This window comes from Balearica regulorum, chromosome 5 (genome assembly GCF_011004875.1).
Source record: "Balearica regulorum gibbericeps isolate bBalReg1 chromosome 5, bBalReg1.pri, whole genome shotgun sequence".
Classification (NCBI taxonomy): domain Eukaryota; kingdom Metazoa; phylum Chordata; class Aves; order Gruiformes; family Gruidae; genus Balearica; species Balearica regulorum.
Window position 1 is genome coordinate 62,688,040 of NC_046188.1, and position 19,758 is coordinate 62,707,797.

The 19,758-nt window shown below is 40.9% G+C and overlaps 1 protein-coding gene across 1 annotated transcript; it reads right to left on the minus strand.

Moving 5' to 3' along the window:
• Positions 1 to 2,326: 2,326 nt before the first annotated feature.
• RCN1 (reticulocalbin 1) lies at positions 2,327 to 16,300 on the minus strand. The gene is made up of 6 exons (XM_075755278.1): positions 15,845 to 16,300; positions 10,774 to 10,967; positions 9,009 to 9,187; positions 8,403 to 8,463; positions 5,276 to 5,475; positions 2,327 to 4,390 (listed from the first exon to the last, which is right to left on the minus strand). Exons 1-6 carry the CDS (start codon positions 16,060 to 16,062, stop codon positions 4,283 to 4,285), a joined length of 960 nt encoding a protein of 319 aa, XP_075611393.1. The 5' UTR covers positions 16,063 to 16,300; the 3' UTR covers positions 2,327 to 4,282.
• Between the last annotated feature and the right edge of the window lie 3,458 nt (positions 16,301 to 19,758).

Consider the following 19,758-nt stretch of genomic DNA (forward strand, 5'->3'; position numbering starts at 1 on the left):
ACAGTACCTGAAACTTCAGTAGAAGATAATCCTAATTTCTTCCTTTGTAATTAGCAAATATGGTTAATATGCTCCTTTCTGGACATATTAAATGGAATATAGCACACACTAAATTGGAGTGATGAAAATAGAAGGGCACTGCTTGTTAGTGGTGGATGCTTCCAAGTGTTTGACTACAAGCTGAGTTAGATTTCGCAAAATCTTTGGCCTTGGAATGTTTTCTGTGGCTCTTTCTGCCACCCTATAAAACAAGTTCCATTTGCTAACGGTCACTGGCTGTCTAGGAGTGACACCACCATTGCTCAGTAAAATGACTAAGCTTGCTTGAACAGACCAGTAAAACATTAGACACTCTCTTCCATGAACTACACTTATGCCCTCACTGTCTTACATGAGCATGAATCAGGCTAAATTCCTAAAAGTTAGTGTTCAGTAGTAGTAGTAGCAAGGAGATCAGGATCTGATGGTCGTAAGATTATTTCAAGTCCCACCATCCTATTGTTGTGCTTGCCTTTGGGTGGCTAAGGCCTTACTCTCTCTTATATAGAGACTAAGAGTTCTGCCGTTAACTTCACTGGGATCAAGATCAACTGCATTGCAAATAGCAAAGCATTATGCAACTATTGTAAGATACTTGTGTAAGTGTAATTAGATCAGCATGAGCTGCATTCTCCTTTCCTCAGGGTGTTATATACAGTACCTTGACTGGAATAGGAGTCAGATTTAACCTGACTGAATCATTAAATGGAAATATCAGACAATGAACATTAGCCACTTAGTTCATTTCATAAATTCTAATAATTAAAACTGCATGTGCAATAATAATGGATATTCCAGATATCCAAGTAAGAAAAATGCACCTTTGATATGTTGTGGCATAGGCATAATGAAAACATTTAGTTAATGGAGGATCTATGTAATAAGAGTTACCATACAGAACCTGCAGTTGGAAATATATAAACACGTTTCCCAACAGAATTTCACTACGTCACAATTCATTAAGAAAATCGGCAATAACTGACAAGATAGGCACAAAATGGATTTTCATGTTGCTGGGATGAAGTATGGCTCCCAGCAATTAATGGTTTTAGTCATATTAAGCAGATAAATAATGCTATCTGACATTACAGTATTTCACATTACACTAAAATTTTGTAACGTTTGCTCATAATATGACTTGAAATATGTTACCTAAGAAAAAAAATGTTATCTCTGGAACAGTCAAACCCCATTAGAAACCTTAGGCTTGAAAAATCACAATGTTAACAGTTATATCCCCTAGCAAAGGTTTGCCTTCCTTAAATAGTGTTAAATCTAAACCCAGAAGCTCTAGTCTCTTTTGGAGTTACTCTTCCTTAGTGCATTGAGCTTGAAAGGAAAATTTAGTACACAAAATGTACAGTCCTTTACCAAATGCTGGTAAGTGAAACACTGAGAAGAGCTGCAGAAAGAGGGTAGCCTTTAGAGTGAAATCACTTCAGTGATACTTATGTTCTCTAAAAAAAAAAATGTTTCTATATTCTGGTTTATAAAAAAAGCTCCTAATCTTAATGTGACCCCATTACCCTTACAATGATCGATAAACAATTTGATTATTTAAAATCTCATCCTGGTTGGCACGTTTGCTTTTTTCATAGCTGGATATAGTCCACCTGAGTACCAGTCTTTCCATTAAAAAAGATTTCACTGTAAAATACTACAGGTCTAAATTTCTAGTTTCTGTGTGCCTGAGTAACTCCTCTGATTTTAGCATTGTTACTCATGTAAATATAATTTTATACTGGAAAATGTCCAATGTATTCCAAGCATTAATAGAAATACAGAACATGGGAACATGATTTCTCTCTCATTTGATGCTAATTCTATTCCAAATTCATTGACTAATGTGGAAGAAAATGTGATTGCTTGTCAAAGCTCAGATGCAGTTTTTTTGTTGGGACAGAACGCAGTGGATTTGGAAGTGTCATGTTTAGCTAAAGGCAACAATGCTTAGTGTCTCAGCACCCAACTCCCACTGAATTTCAACAAGAGTTAACAAACAACCTTCCCTTGGGCTCCAGTGAAAATCCTTGGCTTAAGTATCCAGTCTGAGCTGCAGTTTCACTTGCAGGAGACAAGCTTTTTTTTTGAGGTATTTTAAGGTATTGTTTCCTCAAACAGCAGAAGATAATCTAAGTGCAGAGACACTACTGCAATTCTGTTACTGAAATATACAAATGTTAAAATTTAGTATGAAATTTAGTAGTAAAAAAAGTTTTCAAGATTGTTAGGATTATTGAATACAATAAACCTTTCCAAATTCAAGTCATAAACAAAACAGATAATCTTTTACATGTGCCAACATACAATTTTATTGCTTCTCAGATAACACTGCATTTAGGCATTTATTTAACTTGAGGGTACTGGAAAAGCAAAAACAGTTTGCTTATGTTTTATGACATTTGTGCTACTGTATGTTAGTGGAAGAGGTAGGGACTTTTCAGAGACATTGCTAGCAATGTCATAAGAAGTGCACACCAAAAGCTTAATAATTGTGCTAGCAAGAACATGTAATCTCTGCCAGACTCTGATATCAAGATTTAATTGTCTTCAGTTGGAAGATGCAAAATACCTCGCCACAGTTCTTACATGACCTTATAAAAATGACAGTTTATGGAGGTCAGAGTTCTGATTTGTCTCGTGATGATTTTCACAGATTTGTTAAATTGCTGAAGTATATCACAACCTGGGAGTCTCAAAGCTCCTCTCTGGATGGTTGTGTGATCACCAGCGTATGATGCTGTACAACAAACCTTCAAGGAACCCCCACGTGAACTGTGCTGTGGAGCCCTAATCTCCTAGTATTACTGTTCAGAACAGATTCTAGTGATAGCAATAGCAACTATGTATATCGGACTTATTTCTAGCTTTTTTTCTTTTCAATGAGGTGAAGGAAAAACAGTTGGTGCTGTATGTCCAGCTGCTGTTCGTAGAAGACCAGCCAGTGCTGCAGGAGCTGCCAATGGCCCAGTGCTTTGGGAACTACTGGCTTTAAAGGCTTGGTTCCTGCATTCACATCATCTCTATGCTAGTCTGTGTTAGTGTTATTGCACCTTCATAGTATCAAAAAGAAGTATTGGTTTTATTGTGCTTATTTTCAAACCAGTACATTTAAAAACAATCAAACTTAGATAAGTTGGGTATATAAAAATATACATGTAATAGCTCACATTATACAGTACAAAAGAAAGCACCTCTGTGGAAAGCTTACCCCTTTCTCTAGAAGGAAAGCTGTCTTCATGTAGTTGCTTCAGTAATACGTACTTACACGTATATATGTACAAAACCAGAACTTTAGCCACATAAATCTGTCCTCACATGTGACAGAGAAGACAGAAGGCCCAGAGGGTGATATGTCTCATTCCTTCTCCATCACAGAACTGCTGCCATTCACACTGTGTGAACAAGAGTATGGCTCGGGTAAAGTGCGAAAAGCGTGAGATAAATTATGCTCCATGTGGCATAATTCCTCCCAGGAAACAGCATAACCAACAGCCCACAAACAATTGTACATTATTCTGTCGTCAGAAGGAGCAGCTGTCACTACAAACTCTACAACCTTCGCTGAGGAATGCCAGCACGGGGTGTGGGGCCACGTGTGCTGTCTGCACTGTGAGGGGGGTTAGAGAGAAGGGCCAGTTGTACATGTTGCACTTGTAAAGCTATGAACCAGAGGCTGCTGGATACCCTTCAGCACCTCAGGCCCAAACCAGAAGAGAAAAAGAGTGTGGAAAAAAATGTTCTGGATTTTATTGTGTCAAACCTTTTCTCTGTATAGGAGGGTCAAAGTATAACTCTAAATTGTTAAACTGTGTAACTCTAAAAGATGATTAAATAACTTAGTCTGTTTAAACATTAGGTTTCTTTCTAATCCTAGCTGCATTTCACTATAGTAAAAATGGGTATTTGAAGAAAATATTTCACTACTAAAGATCCTTGCAATTATGTTTTAGAAGTGCCTTTTCCAGATCAGGCTCTAATCTATTAAGAAAAGTTACCTTTTTATTTTTTCCAAAACAAAACTGTAGTAATTGGATATTGCATTTAACCATGTGAAAAGACTAAAAAGCTATATCTACGCAGTTTCTGAGGTAATAAGCTGGCATGTTAAAAATATGTTAATGCAAGTTATTCGGTTGTGAGTGTGTCCGTTGCCCATCTTCCCCCAAAAAAAAGGGGGACGGACACGGTGATTTCAGTAAAGTGGAGAAAAGGTCTGTGGCATACTGGTTGGTACGCTGTATCATAGTTCATCATGGTTTCTGGTGAGGTCCTCCCCGTAATTAGTAGCTTGACTTCCAACGAACATATTCCAGTTGTCTAGAACCTCCTCTTTTGTTAGTTTTTGATCCTGGGGGGGAGGAAAATAAAATCTCTGTAAGAACATTTTCAAAGCTAAGTAAAAGACACACCAGCACAGACTTAGAAAAGCCCTGGGAAATAGTTCTTCAAAGCAGCAGACTGCAGGTTCAGGAATTACTGTAGCTGTCATGGTCAGTGAAATTTGGACCTCAGTAGAAGACAGAAGTCCCACTGGTTTCAGTTGGGTCAAACTGTTAATAGAAAGTTCTTTGTTTTGCCCTGTGGTTTGGTTTTACCTTCCTAACAGTAAAAATTAAAATCCTCTGGTCTATTTTGTTGAAGATGGTTGCTTACATTAGCAATTTACTCCTGTATCTGTAGGAGTGTTTTGGCTTTCCAGGTTCCAGCTTTGCTCACATTACACTTCTGAAGATCACCATCTGGGATCTACCCAACCATTAATCTCCCACGTTAGAGGAAGAGGATGCATTGAACCAATCTTTAAGTCAAAGATGTATGTTTGATTATAGAAATGTTTGGAGTTTTTTTGCTACCTCCTATGTAATGTATCTTGAATTTTTCTCTTGCAATCTAAATTAGCATAGCATGACCACTCTTAAAAGGAAAAAGAATATACTGTGTTAAAACGTCCAGGTTTAAGATGATAACTAATTTCTTACCTAACCTAATGAAAGGCAATGCGACTTCTAGAGCTGATAAACTACACTTTACTACCTTTACTTTGTGATTCTAACCCTACCAAGTGAAATTGGCAGATAAATTAACACACTAGCAATGCCAGCCTCTAAAATTGCATTTAAAGTGTACTAATAAGAAAAGCTATTAGGAATAATTTCTTGCTAGCTGATATATAAGGTGATGTGGGTTCTTTTTAACATAACTTTAAAAAAAAATATACTAGAACACTAAGTACCTTGTCTACATCCGATTCATAGACTAAGTGCCTGGCTTCAGCTAGTGCGTGATCATAGTCTTGTGGGAGAATCCAGTGCTGAATCTCCTCTTTGTCCATCTTTCCATCCTTGTTGAGGTCACGAAAATCTGCAAACTGTTCACGTTCTGTAATCACCCAGTCAGGCTCTGGTCCACCCTCTTCATTTGCAAACATATCAGCTGGAGAGGAAATAAAGGTCTCACTCGAGTCATATTTAGTTCGTGCATAATTTGCAAATTAAAGACATTTGCATTGTGCTCCTCAGAGGAAAATTAAACTTTTTCACTCTTTGTTCAGCATTTCTTTGTACAGAAAATGAAATGTGGGGTGTAAATAGAGCAGCTACATCTATCTTCTCTCAGGCCTATTTCTTAAATACTGGTGATTCTGTCCAGTCTTACGTGACCCTTGTATCATAACTGTGCACTGCTGGTGAGGCTAATGTGAGAGGTGAACATGTCTAAAGGCCATCATACACTGAATTCCAGAATAAAAAAAAATTCTTTAAGGATCTTTAGTTAAATAGCAATCATAAGCTTTAGTGCTGGGCTCAGACATGTGGGGAGAAACGAACTCAACACTTTTATCTTGTCCCTGCCAGCAACTGTCTTTATGGGTAAGATCAGACTCCAGCTAGCAGAGTGGTTAAGGCAAAAAAGGCACAGGGGAAATTTAGGAAAACAAAAATTGATAAATGCAACTGGAATGCTTTTGTCCTGCTTTTAGAGAAGTTTGTGGAACAGCAATTCATCTTAGTAGATGAGTCTTTTTTTTAACCATGCAGTGCAGCAGCACACTCCAGTAGAAGGTATTCTTCTACAAAGAAAGATCTGGACAAGTCGTCATGAATCGGTGGTGCATTCTGTGTGAGAAACCACAGGCAGTGCACTTGTCATAGATTGGCACCTTCGGATGAAGTACCATTTGTGACACAGGAGGTATAGATTAGATACGAGAGCTGCTCTGTACATCAGTCCTGTGCTATATTTACGAAGCATCAGTAGGAGAATGCCACAGTGGCAGCGGCTTTATGTGTAGGGTTGGGAGAGTAGTAGTGATCATTAAGAGCAAGTGATTTGTATCTGTTCTTTGCAGCATAGGTCTTCCAAATTATAAGTAGTGTGTCCACTTTACTAATCTGGTCACCGTAGCCAATCAATTGCTTCCTGCTCATCAGGGCTGCTTATTCCTCAAGCCTTCCATTTTTCTATTTACAATGAAAGCCTTGCTTTGTGATAGCACTCCTATGCCTTTTGGGTTTGGTTTTCAAGGATGTGTTAAGGAGAAGTGGCTGGCATCAGGGCCAGAGGCTGGCCATTATCTATAGGAAGTATAAATGCTGGTCTCAAATCAAGGAATAACCTCCCCACAGCCAGCAGTGTGACCATGTACACTAGGATGAAAGTCTCTATTGGTAGAACTGTCCCCAGTGTCCCTGAAATACTCTGTTACCTCCTCATGTGCAGTAAGAATTTAGTTCTCTCTGCTTGACATGACTAGAGATATTTTGCTTTGCTGCTTGTGTAAAATCTAAACCAAATTTTGTAAAAGACAAAATAGGAGCAACGGAGGAGGCGGAGGGAGGAATGATTCTATAATCTTCAGCAGATTTCTCCATCAAATACCTGATCTAGAGACTGCAATTTTTGGACGTCTTTTTGTTGTTCCTTATAAACTACCAAAGAAGATATTTAGTTTTCTGTTTATTTTTTTAACCCCAGCTTGATCAGAAATAATAAAAAATACGTATCTGAAAAAGGGACATGGGAATATTTTAAGCATAGTTTTCCTCAACTCATGAAGAAAACTTCAGACAACACATTCACTTTCTTTTTTTTCATTTTTAAAGTGCAAATTATATTGTTTATTTGAAGCAACTGACATGTCCTGTCAATTTGATTTTTATCATCCTTGCCAATGTGGGGTGATCGTGACTAGAACATTCCATGTTCCTATCTATAGAAGACAAGAAAAAACAGCATTCACATGGTAACAAATGTTGACAATTACCTTATAATTATATGTAGGTAATGTCACTGAATGAACTGAAATTACTGTGGAAATTATGCCGCTCTGTTATTTCAGTCATAAATGAATAGCATTCACATTCTGAGGCTAAATATAATTTACAAGGAATAGAAACCCCCTGCCATTAATTAACATGTGTATATTGTTCCTGATTTTATGTGAGGTGATCTTTATAGCACCACTAGAAACAGAAAGATTCATCTGAGTTTGCACTAATGCTTTCCTGGTGCTACTTTCTTGCTTTAAAACCCATCAAAGTGAATGCAGTGGGAGAAGATAGCTTTTGGTATCAGCATAATGATTTGAAAGGCTAAAATTTATTATGTACTGCTGATCTCTAGTCCTGCTTTTGTTTTGTCTTCATAGATATAAATGCAAGACAGCAGCTAACTGCCTAGTGTGACTGAAGTTTCTGCAAATTAACTGTGACTGATCTGCTGTTGATATTTCCCATTTTGTTCTCTTTCTGCCACTGCACAGCTGACTTTCACCCTCTTTGCAACTTCTTTGAGAATCTTAAATCTTAGTGCTATTTCTATCCAGCTCATTTGTAATGCAACCTACATTTCTAGAAGAAACATAATGGCATACCCATACAAACCATTAGAGAGGTATGGGTTCTTACTAATTAAATTAGGAAAATAACTAGTAGAAAAAAGGTGATTTTTTTTTTTTTTTGCAATGTGTGCTTCCCAGCTATTTTGCATAGTCAAGTACCATTCAAACTTGGGAACAGACTGATTCACTTTCTGATCCTCCTGCATTTCTAAACAATGCCTTCAAAAGCTGTTAAAGTTGTCAAGTATACAGAGTGTATTCCTGTCATGAAAAATATTATTCCAGATCCTCTTAGCCAAATTATATGAGACTAAGAGGAGGCTCTTACGCTGTAAAGTGTGAGGAACCTTTTGTTGGTGATGTTGTTACCTGCCTAAAATGAAATTAAACTTTTGGGATTGGATAGTTGGTTTAAAATAGTCAAACTGGAGCACAGAAATGTTCATCTTTGGGCTGCAAAATTGAGAGAAGATGGACAAATGGACTGGAGATTATATAAGAAAGAAACCTCAACACTTACCAATGTACTCATCTTGATCCACAAAACCATCTTCATTTTTGTCTATGTCTTCTAATGTTTCCTGGAAAATAGTTTTGCATTGAAGTAATCAAGAGAGAACTGAGAATTCTGGCTACTCGCCTCTTTGATCATTTCACGTTTGAGGCCTTGACCTGCCCTTGTAAACAGGCAAATGTACTCGCACTGATTCCAATGTCATTGTTGCTTAGACAATGAATATACAAATATCCTTTCATGTTCAAAAAATTGCCTACACATGAATGAACCAGACACCATGCTTAAGTTTTAAGTTGGGGCAGATACAAGCTTGCATCAAACAGCTGCCACATGTCAGCATACCCTTCGTTCTGGTGTTAAGTCCGTGACCCAAGACTGTTTCTTGATTCCATTTAGGAGCTGTCTAAGTGCATTTAACAAGTCTTTCTTACACTGAGAGCTCTAAATCAAGTGAATTTCATGAAAGACATCCCCTTCTGTCCCCACTTGGCTATTATGTGTGTGTCTCTTTCTAAACCCTGCATGGAAAGGTTAGAGAAGCATTTCAAAGCTCATCCGGAAAAAAAAAAAAAAAGGGAAAAACAATGGCATTGCGTTTGCTCTGCTTACTAAGACAACGATGTTTTTCATATGCTCAAACTCCTCTGGGTGAAGGAAAGCAGTGAATTCTTCACGAGTGGCAGCTAAGTCTCCATCCAGATCTGCAGTTTTGAATCGTCTTTCATCTCTGGGCAGCATCTTTTTAAAACTGTGCTGATCAGTTGCATCTTGGAATTCTTCTGGATTTTCTGCAAATGAATCAAGATGACTGCAAAACTATGTTCTTTTTAAAACATATGACCACAACAAAATACCCCCATTTGCTGTTAGAGTCTAGAAATACAAAGGCTTATTGCCAGAATAGCTGCTGTGTTAAACTGAACTTCTTGTTCCTGTGAAGTTTTAAATTCAGCGGTCAACCACTTGGTTGGATCTTTAAAGGTAACTCAGTAGTATAGGTAAATGTCTGAATAAGCCTTCTGTTAGAATCGGGGATAATGGATTTTGCAGTATTGTATGTGATCCTTCACAGCTATTTTTTTTTTTAATCTGCTTTTACAAGCACTGCTTAGGCAGTATTTGGGGTAGACTTCATTCACAGAAGTTTTACTCTTCTTAGGAATCAGCACAATCTACACAACTTTTCAGTTTCAAAAACACAAGCAAACCGAAGTAAAGTGGTTTCAGAAGCTGTCAGACTGACTGAAATTATCTAACTGCTACGCCTCTGCTACAGGGAACCTAACAATTATTTTCAGTTTAAAACAATGACATTTTTTCCGGGTGTTAAGTGGCATAAACGAATGGTATTGGATATAATTTTTAAAATAGGATCACTAAACTGACTTCAAACATGAAATATACTCATATTATAAACTCATATAATTTCATAATTCATATGTTGGGTGACACACACAATTGAAAAAGCCTAGGCCGGGAATCACAGACGGGAATTTTAAGTGTGCATTAACACAAAACCACAATGTAGTAGCTGTTCTCCAAATCTTGTCTTTGTTCTCTGTAATCCTCAAAGAGCTGCAAAGGGCTGCAGGGATGGCGTGTCACATATTTCCTTCCACACACGTAATAAGCTCCATTTTAATCTAAGGTAGACTTTGGAATTATTACTGGTACTGGAAGCTTGCTCCAGAAACTGCCTCTATGGTAGGTAGATATTGTCTTTGTATTTCCAGTATAAACGGTCAACTAATACCAATTTGTTGTTCTGTCAGTGTTGCCCTTTAGCTTAAATGATCTCTTCTCTTCCTCTCCCTTCATTAACTTATAAAAAGCGAAGGGAATGTTACATGGACGGGGGGAAAGATTTGGGTATATTTTTAAATACATGTTTCTTTTGCCTGATTTGTTAAGGATTTCATTTGCAGTTGATCACAGCCTGAAGCACGTTATTCTACAAGAACTATTTTAATCAATAACTTTGCTATAGCTTAGACCTAGCCTAAATTTTAGCATCTAGAACCGTAAGAGTTTAGAGAGACTGAATTAACAAATGCTGGTTAATTACACAACATACTATTTTTTAAAGTACCATTTTTTAATGTTAAAAAAAGTATTTCTAACTGGAGGAGACTTTAATTCAGCTTTGTCAGTACATTTAATTATCCTACAAAACCTTCTGTGTTCTGGGGACCCAAGTGGAAATAGCTGCAATAAACAGCTAAGAAGTGCTTTTGACCTCTGAGCATCTATAAAATTTAATGCAATTTTCAAGAGTCCTAAATATGACATCAAACTCCTGTTGACTGTAAGGCACGAAATCATGCCTTATAATTTCAATAATCTCTGAGCATATAACCTGAAAATGTTATCTTACCTAGATAATAACCATATGTGGCTTGTTTGTATTCTTCCCAGGCAATTTTATTGTCCTTGTTTAGATCATAGTCTTTCCAAACTTTAGCCACGTTTTCATAGATATAGCGTTTCTGTACCCGTTTAATCCAGTTTTTTAATTCCTCTGTTGTGAGATAGCCATCTTTGTTGTCATCTATTCTATCCACAATTTTCCTGTAAAAAGAGACCAACATCCTTAAGAGTTGACAGAAAAACAAACTACATGTCAGTCCAATTTTAGTAATCTTTACCTGGCCCTGAGTTTCCACAAAAACACAGCACCTAAAACTTACAAAGCTGCCTTACTGGCTAAGGCTTTCTTGCATTTTGCAGATTATCTTAAGGGATATGTCTCTATTCATTATTCAATATTGCTATGAATAATTGAAATGGAACTTGCACTATAAAATTAGTGAACAAAGTACCTCAGATAATACCTGGATTTCTTAGGTTGTATCTACTAACTTAGGGGGACCTGTTCTTCACTGTCGACAGCGTGGCCGTGCTGGGCTCAGAGTAGGAGACACTGACTTCACCTCAGAAGAAAGCCTGTACTGCTGCTTGCTGGAGGCAACTAGGGCAAAAAGCCAGGATTTTGTGGACACCTGCAGCTTCTCCTGTGCCTTGCCAGCAGACTGATGCTAGGCTGGAGTAAGCTATATGACTGTGTAATGCTGGGCATGTACACCATGTACAGTCTTCCCTTCCATTCCTGTTCCTCCGCTTCTGTTTCTTTTCTTTCTTTCCCAGCAAAAAGCAGTATTGCCTGTGTTGCCAGGAATGCCTGTTACTAGCCAAAGCAACAGCTAGCCTGCAGCAGGTCTCCAGTCGTTGCTGGCAGTTGGGCTGTAAGTCACTGTCCTGTGTAAAGCTGCTAGCCTCAAGCCCTGCTGAAATCAGCGGGACTGAAGGTACTGGCATAAGGGGAACTTCCATCTTTGAAAAGTTCTGCACACAGCTGCAGATAAAACCAACCTGAAAAATGTTTTAAAAAAAAAAAAAAAGAAGAGGCTATGCCCTCCTCTACCATTTAGGTTCTCTGCAATAGACCTGTCAAGGCATGCCTGTAATTGCTAAACGCCACCAGTTTAGGTTTGAGTTTGTAAAACTGGCTTCTATCCCAGCTACAGTGGTAGACCAGATGATAACAACCTTTATCTAAAATAAGAATGCAGCTTTAATCCCACAACTTGTAGGTAAACTTGTCATAGCGTTGTTATATGCTGAGCACTAGCCTGTGGGAAACTATGTATCCTGTGCTCTTGAAACTGGGGCAGTTAACACCATGTCTCTTCTGCGTATCCAGGCTGGCTTTACGTACGTCAGCTGTTTTAACCCTTGCATCACTGCTCATGAGGTACAGGAGCAAACTGTCTGTAGTTGCACTGCGTCTGGTTCAGTGACCACACAGCGGCCAACTCGAGGTAATCTGAATGACCATTCCCCATAGGTTCAATCACCATGCTAATGGACTAGTTAAGTTATATGTCATCTGTAGGAGGGGTAAGAGCAGGAGTTGACTTGTCTAAATCCCGACTTGAGATTCAACAGGAGCTCCCTAAACCTCCAGGCAGCCAAAGGACACAGGGAAGTTTTGCACTTTTAAATATTCTTTGCAATTCAACATCTTGGTTCTCCACACAGATACAGACCCTGGCCAGCTGGAACTGTTGAACTAGTGAAGCAGTGTCTTTTCCCGAGCCTTACTTATGAAAGTGGTAAGTAGAGTCAAATAGCAGCAGCAGCTTCTGCTGAATTTCCAGCAATCTTGTGTGAGTCTGATACCATGTTCATCAATTCAGTCTGATACTATTTCTGAGCTATAGGGGAAAAAAGGGGCCGCTGAATTTGCTTTCTGAAGCAGTAAAGTATGAATTAACTGACTGGAAAACCTTTCCTCCCTTGTATAAATCTCATGGGGAACTGACTACCAAGGGTCCTATTCACTGCATGAGGAACTGTATTTGTCAATGGATTTGCCCCACAATGAATTTGATTTAACTGGTTTAGCTGGTATTTCTTTCTATTGTTAAATGTATTAGTTATAATAAATGATTCTGCTAGTAGCTCTTTGGTATTTTTAACACGAAAGAAGTCAGGACCGTTTACCAGAATGTTTCATGCTTTTTCATCTTGTGCTCTTGTTTTTTATAGGTCCATTGCATCCATGCTGAAGACAGGGACAAAGAAACAGTCTTGCCTACAGGGTCCCAAAGGCATGGGTAAGAAGCTATTGTATGGCTGTGGACTTCACTTTTTATACTGATAATTATCTGTAAAATGGCTCAGGATCATTCTAAGTTTTGTAGAGGAGCTAAGGTGCATTGGTCAGTCTGAAAAGCCCTAGTGCCTTTATTTTAAACAGTTAATTCCTGAATACGGCAAAAATTCAAGGAACATGTTAACAGACACAAAATGCCAGCTCATACACAGGAATCCGCATGCACAAGTGTGTAATACCTGAAAGCTTACTTTCTCCCTTTAACTTAGGTGGGATTACAGGCAGTATTAGTTTCCCACCTCATAATAAAGAAGCTAGAGGGCACGTGCAACAGGTACACATACCCTGCTATTGCAGAGATCTAAGCTGCTAGTCTGTGAAGACATGTGGTGATGAAATTAAGCTGGGGCAAGGAAATCATTGCTATGAAGTGGCTGAAAGAGGAAGGATTCCCCTTTGCACCTGATGTGAGTACAACTGTACGTTGATAAACTCTGGCCTTGGCCTGTACAAAGAACAGAAACACTTATATTGTGAGGGTCTGAAATCACTTTCCATGTTTTCTGAAAATGACAGGCCCATCACAAATGGCAGCGAGAAGGTTGAGAGGACTGCAGCCCCGTTCCGCTCCTTCTTAGGATCTCCAGTCCCTTAATGCAATCCCTGAATGCTGCACCAGGATTATGTCACGCTTCTCCACAGCCAGGTGAGTTGTGGTACTGCGCATGGGTGGGCGACCTGCGATTCTTCCCTTGTGAAGTGAGCCGGTGTGGGAGGCCAGGGAGAAGGGATGCCCCTGCCATGGAATCTGTCCTAAAGGCAGGTGCGCTCCCAGGTCAAGGTATGATTATGGGCTGGTATGTGCCATGATCTCAAATCAAGATCATACTCTTCAGCTGCTCCTCCACTGAGGCTGCAGGTAGTTGAGGCTGCAGGGCTTTTTCTGCGTACTAGCTAGTTCCTTTTTGTTTGCTGGAAGAAGGTGAGAGTAGCTTTGCATTACTGCTGTCCAGCCCTGGGATTCCAATTCCAGCATTGGTGACTGGGATGACCAATGCGCTGCCACTCTTCCTAAGCAAGGTAAAATGACTTACAAATGCAACAGCAGACTACATGTTCCTGTTTTCTCCCAGAAAGCATTGAAAAATAACTTTTCATTAAATGTCTTCTTCCTAAAAGTCACTCACTTGCTGAGAAGTGATACCATTTCCAACTCTCACTGCAGAGGCTGCCCACAACAAAACTGGTTTTCTCAGTATATCTGATTACTGAACAGCAATAAAAGGAAGAAAGTGAAATGTTTAAAAAATGCTCTCTCTCCTCCACTTCCTAGTATGATATCTGAAATTATGAGGTTAGGAAATGCTGAAAGTCATGAAACTGTCCCACAGTGCCCCCCCCGGAACCACATTTCTGATGTTCTGCTGCACAACGCTCACCCCACAACGTAGGCTTTGGTCCTCAGAGGGATGCTTTAGTCACATCCATTTGAAAGGTTATTGACTGTGGCTGTAGCTTAACATGCCTGTGTCACCTCTCCAAGGTGCACACAATGAGATCGCTAAAAGTTAAACCATCTCTCTTGCTGAGTTAGCATTTGTAAAAACTGTTTAAAAACAACTCTATTGTTAAATCATATCCCTAACTAAAATATCTGTCGTTGTGTAAATGCAGACCAGCTTTTAAAAGGCATGTCCATTTTCGTGATACACTTTATGAGAATCTAAATCATAGATCATGTATGCTGAGAACATGGTTTCTTCTGCTCCTTCTTGAAACAACGTGGATGAAAGTGGTCGTTTCTGATAAACACTTCATCTGTTTCCTCACTGAGATACCCGTAAACAGTAGTCACAGCTTCCAGATGGATCAAGAGGTCAGGCTGTAAGATAACAGTGATGCTCCACTAAGAGCTTATGATGGAACTAGACAGACGTACAATGAGCAAGTACCACTCCCTGTGGAAGGGGAATAAAGGCAAACCTAATCTTAGTGAGAACATGCAGATATTTTAAACTATTTTCTTGTTAGTAAATACATAAAAGGATCTTTCTTTAACTATTATTAAACTTAGTTCTAATTAATGATCTGACTCTGTGTAGGTGTAAAGGAGGGAGAAGCAGTGAAATAAGGCAACTGTTGCACGGACTCTCTTCTTGGCATAAAAAGAAGCATGCAAGAAAGAGCAACACTGTAAGACAGCGGGCAAAGATGTCACAAGTGGAAAAGCTACAGGAAGATGGCTTCAAGTGAACTTGTAAATGGAGCTGTGAAGAAGGAATGGTTTAAATTTGATTCAAGCTAATACGGTCCAGGCAAGCGACGCAGAGGTAAGGAGGTGTAGTGGCAAAGCCCCCCAGCAGCAGGTGAGATCTGTCCAACACCGGGCACAGCACCGCACACAGCTGCTCCCTCCACCAGGCTTATTGCTGTAGGGCCAGAAAAACGTGGAAGTGATGAATTGCTGGTTGTTCCTCTGCAAAATCAGCGGCGTGTGAAAGGTCTAACTGGAGGGTACCGCTGGCTATACAGAGCCCCCTCAGAGCGGGACGGGGCCCGGGAGCTGCAGCAAGGCAGGCAGCGCCCACCACCATCCAGCCGCTCTGCCCAGGCCCCCGCCGCCCCTCGGACGCACACAGCCAGGCAGCCCCGCTCCGCCTGCCAGGCGGCCGCCGCCTCTTCCCCGCGCCCACCGCGGCCGGCGGGCCGCTCCCGCCGGGCCCTCCCCCTGCCACGTTTCCGCAGGCCGCCACGCTGTCGCGACCGGGGTGGGGAGGGGGGGGGGCCGCGGTTCGGGACACGGACGGCGGCCCCCGCCCGCGCCTCTTACCCCAGCCTCTCCCGGCTCTCCTCCGGGCTGAGCTGGTCGAAGCTCCGCGCCTCCTCCTTGCCCAGGAAGGCCTCGTGGTCGTACTGGAAGCCCGGGCGGTCCTCATGCTGCGCGGCGCCGGGCCGCGCCCGCTCCTGCCGCGCTGTCGGTTTGCCCAGGCCGGCCGGCAGCACCAGCAGCGCCAGCGCCAGGCGCCACCCCGCCCCGCCGCTCCCCATGCCCCGCCGCACCTGCCCCGCCGCGCACCGACGGTCCCTCCGAGGCGGCTGCTAGCACCCCTCCGCTGCCCGGCGCCCACCGAGGCCGGCCCCGCTCATCGCACCCGCCCCGCCCCGCCGCTCCCCGGCCCCGCTCCTCCCCCGGCCGGTCGGGGGGAAGGGGCGGGCGCGATTTGGCAGCGGGTGCCGGGAGCTCAGCGCGGCCCGGCCCGGCGCCACGTCTACAGAGCGGCTGGAGCTGCCCAGCGGCCGCGCGGTTCCGAACTGGGCGGGAGAAGCCCGTTCTGGAAATCAGAGCGGGAAGCGCAGTCCTCTTCCGCCCGTTTATCATCGCAGCGTGCTGAGCTTGCACCGCTACAAAACCACGTCAGCACAAAATAGCGGATCGTTTCTGTTACTCTGTGTAGTTTGTTCTTCCAGAGTATCAGGTTGATGGTTTCTGCTGTCATCCTACATCGGCTAGGAAAGGGGAAAAGTATGAGATTTTTTTTTTTTTTTTTTCTTTTCAAGGCAAGTAACAATGAGGCTTGCAAGTTAAAAAGAAACAAACAAGCAAAACCCCAACAAAATTGTGGCTCTGTCTTGAGTGTTCCAGCAAGCTGATACCCAACAATGTAGAAAACAAAAGAAAAAAGTTGTCAGCACTCTCATAGAAGATATTTTCCGTTACAGGGTTGCTATCACCATAAGGGAAGCAAACTCAGGATGCTGAATATTGCGGGAGAGAGAAAGCCCAAATCGTTTAGCATAGAAAAAGGTTTTCTTTTTCCTTAAATTACAATTCATTTTGCTCAAGATGGTAAAAGTCTCTAAATGGAGGTAATTGAAATTTGCACCTAATATATTTCCTTTTCCTATGTTATATCCTTAATCCACTACTAGGGAGGATTGTCATTGTGTGCAACATGTTGTATGTTAATGATCCTGTTCCTAAGGGGTCCTATTTTAAACTATATGACCGAACCGTGCAACTAAGCATCACTACCAGGGCTTCTCTGTCCATTGTTACTTTGGAACTGAGGGTACTACTAGTTTCAAATTGCAACGTGGGATTTGTCAGCCCAATCTACAGGGTATATAACCCATATTTATGCTGTGGCCTTTGGCTGTACTGCTAACACTGACATGCAGATGCTGAACCTGACCACAGGCTCTCTGCCGCTGTTGTTACCCTGGCAGACACCCCTTTGACCTAAACCTCACGTCTAGCCAAACCATGCTTGGCACAGGGCCTGGCCATAATGACAGCAAAAAGGTGCTGTCACGGACTGCCACGTTTGCTGGTTTCTGCCTTTTGTGGTTCATGCAAAGCGTGACCGAGAGCCATGCAGGGCTACTGGTGATTTTGCCTCAGAATCATTGGTGACAGTAGCAGATTTTAAACATTTAAACAGCCAAATACATTGGTTTGATACTTAAGTCTAGACAGAGCGAAACACTAACACACCCTTTTCACTTCAGTTGTGAGCTGTCGTTTGCTTTAGGCCTGGACCGACTGTCCTCTGGATGTGTTTGTATGTCCTCAGCTGAGCAAGCGTTTCGGTGCTGTTTTGGTGAGAGCTGTGATATACATGTGGCAGCTTGGAAATGGTTCAGCTGATCGCACCAACTGTGTTTGCGTTTACGAAGCTAGTGAGACACAATGCTTTTATTGTGTTTTTTTGTATTAAGCATATACCTGTCAAACAAAGTTTTCATTAACATATTCAGGAATCTCCTATTTGTGCAATAATTCAGATACTGCGATACTGCTCTTTTGTGTGTCTCAGTCTTCCAGTGTTCCTGTCCCTGATTCCTACATCTATAACGTTGTTTCTAACGTTATTCCAGAGGTGAGGCTGTGCTCAGGTGCCGAATTTTTACCTTCTTGATCCACATGGTGCTAGAGTGTGCTGCTAGTTAAGAGAGAAGTCATTTGCATGGGTAACAGGTATGTTTTACTGCTCATTCACCCCGTCAGTGTTGTAACGCTGTAGCTTGATGTTTGATCTTAGTAGGGGAGGAATATGTAGTTATTTGAGCGATGTGGGAAATGAATCTATACGTTCTGTTGTCAGAACAATTTGGAGCTGCTTCTGACAGAAAAGCTACAGTAATAGCAATGCAGGATGGGCTAAGTGCAGACGTGGTCACTCATTTGAAAGCCTCCAGACCTTGGGAGCGTCTGCCTCAGGGATATGGGTTCTGGCCGTTGGAACATTTTAATTTTGCCCCGTGTTTGGATTCAAGTGTGAGTGAGCCCTGAAATGCGGTGATCTTATGAAAGATGGGAAATCATGAATGTTCTGATCTCTCTCGACTTGGTTCGGGACCATTGGTAATAACAATAAAAATTTGATTGATCCAATTTGACTTCTTGTGGAAGAGGGAAGATATTGCAATTACTTGTCCTTAGAAGGCTGAAGTCTTAGATTTTAATGCTGAGAATAGACTGCACGGTCATTCAAAACAGTTGTTGATCTGGTCAGTCTTAGTGTTGCCAGATTTTTGTATCACTCAGATTAACATTTACAGATTTTGCCATTGGGCTATCGTGACCTCATCAAATACCTTAAACTCTCAAGCCTCTGTGAAAAGTCATGCCTTCTACCCCTTCTACTCAACTCACAAAATTGTAGAAGTTTTCTCTTAAACCCTTTATCCACAATACTTGTTTCTTAAAGTACTGAATAATTTTGTTTTTTGAGACACTGGTATTTTCTGGTTTAGCAGTATTACTATGAACATCTCTGCTGAGAGAAGCCTACTACTACTGCATGATTAATATTAATTAGGTTTAGAGTTTAAGGTGCTATTTTTGTAATCCATACTTCTTTTAGTAATGCGTCTGAGTTTTATACACCTAAGGTTTCTTTGAAACATTGCAAAATACCAGGTCTGCAACATTGATGATGTTTTTTAGCAATACATTTATGCAGCAGCAGGCATGCTGGGTAGTTCATAAGCTTTTAATGAAACGCTGGCAGATATTAGGGTTTTATGGGCTGGAAAACAGTGCAAATCAAAGAGCTTTGCTTACTGTTTATAGCATTTTTCCCCTGAATCTAACAATATTTATCTCACTTTTTCCATCTTGCATTTTGCTCTTCACATATTTACTTTCCCTTTCACTGATGTATTTACAGTCAACAAACTATTTTGTATGAAATATACTTAGAGCTACAATATGCCTGTCATCATGTGAGTCCTGTTACCTGGATAAAGCCTGAGATGACTTGTTTCATATCCTGCTTTGTCTTCAGTCTGCATTTATCCTAATGAGGGTACACTTATAACTTGCATCTTTAGTCAGTATTTCTGCATATCATTAGTTGTGCTTTTCCTGAGGCCGTGTAAATGATCCTGTTCTTATTATGCTTTCACTAGCAAAACTCTTCTCAGAACATATCATCTCTATCAGTACGTTTTTCAAGTCACATCTGCTAAAATAGTCAAACTACTTGTTGGCATCATAAGGTAGCTTTCTAAGTAAGGACCTTTGTGTACTCTTTCTTACATTTGAAGTCCATGTTAAAACTAGAATGAGATTCAGGCCTAAAGAGTGAGTCATAGTTTGGTTTGAAAGTATACAGTGAAAGTAAGAGTGATGTAGCACCTAAGAGTTCTTAGAGTGCAAATATATCTTTGGTTAAAAAGTCAGCCTCCAAAACTGCTTAATAACTGCCTTGTCTAAATCTTTACAAACTGTGCAGTTCT

Bases quoted from the DNA above. Each gene is read 5' to 3' on its own strand.
- RCN1 (XM_075755278.1), bottom strand. From the start codon at position 16,062: ATGGGGAGCGGCGGGGCGGGGTGGCGCCTGGCGCTGGCGCTGCTGGTG. The intron at 9,188-10,773 runs GTAAGATAACAT...ATTCATTTGCAG, and splicing joins CACATATGGTTATTATCTAG to AAAATCCAGAAGAATTCCAA. The intron at 5,476-8,402 runs GTAAGTGTTGAG...TTTCCTCTCCAG, and splicing joins GGATCAAGATGAGTACATTG to CTGATATGTTTGCAAATGAA.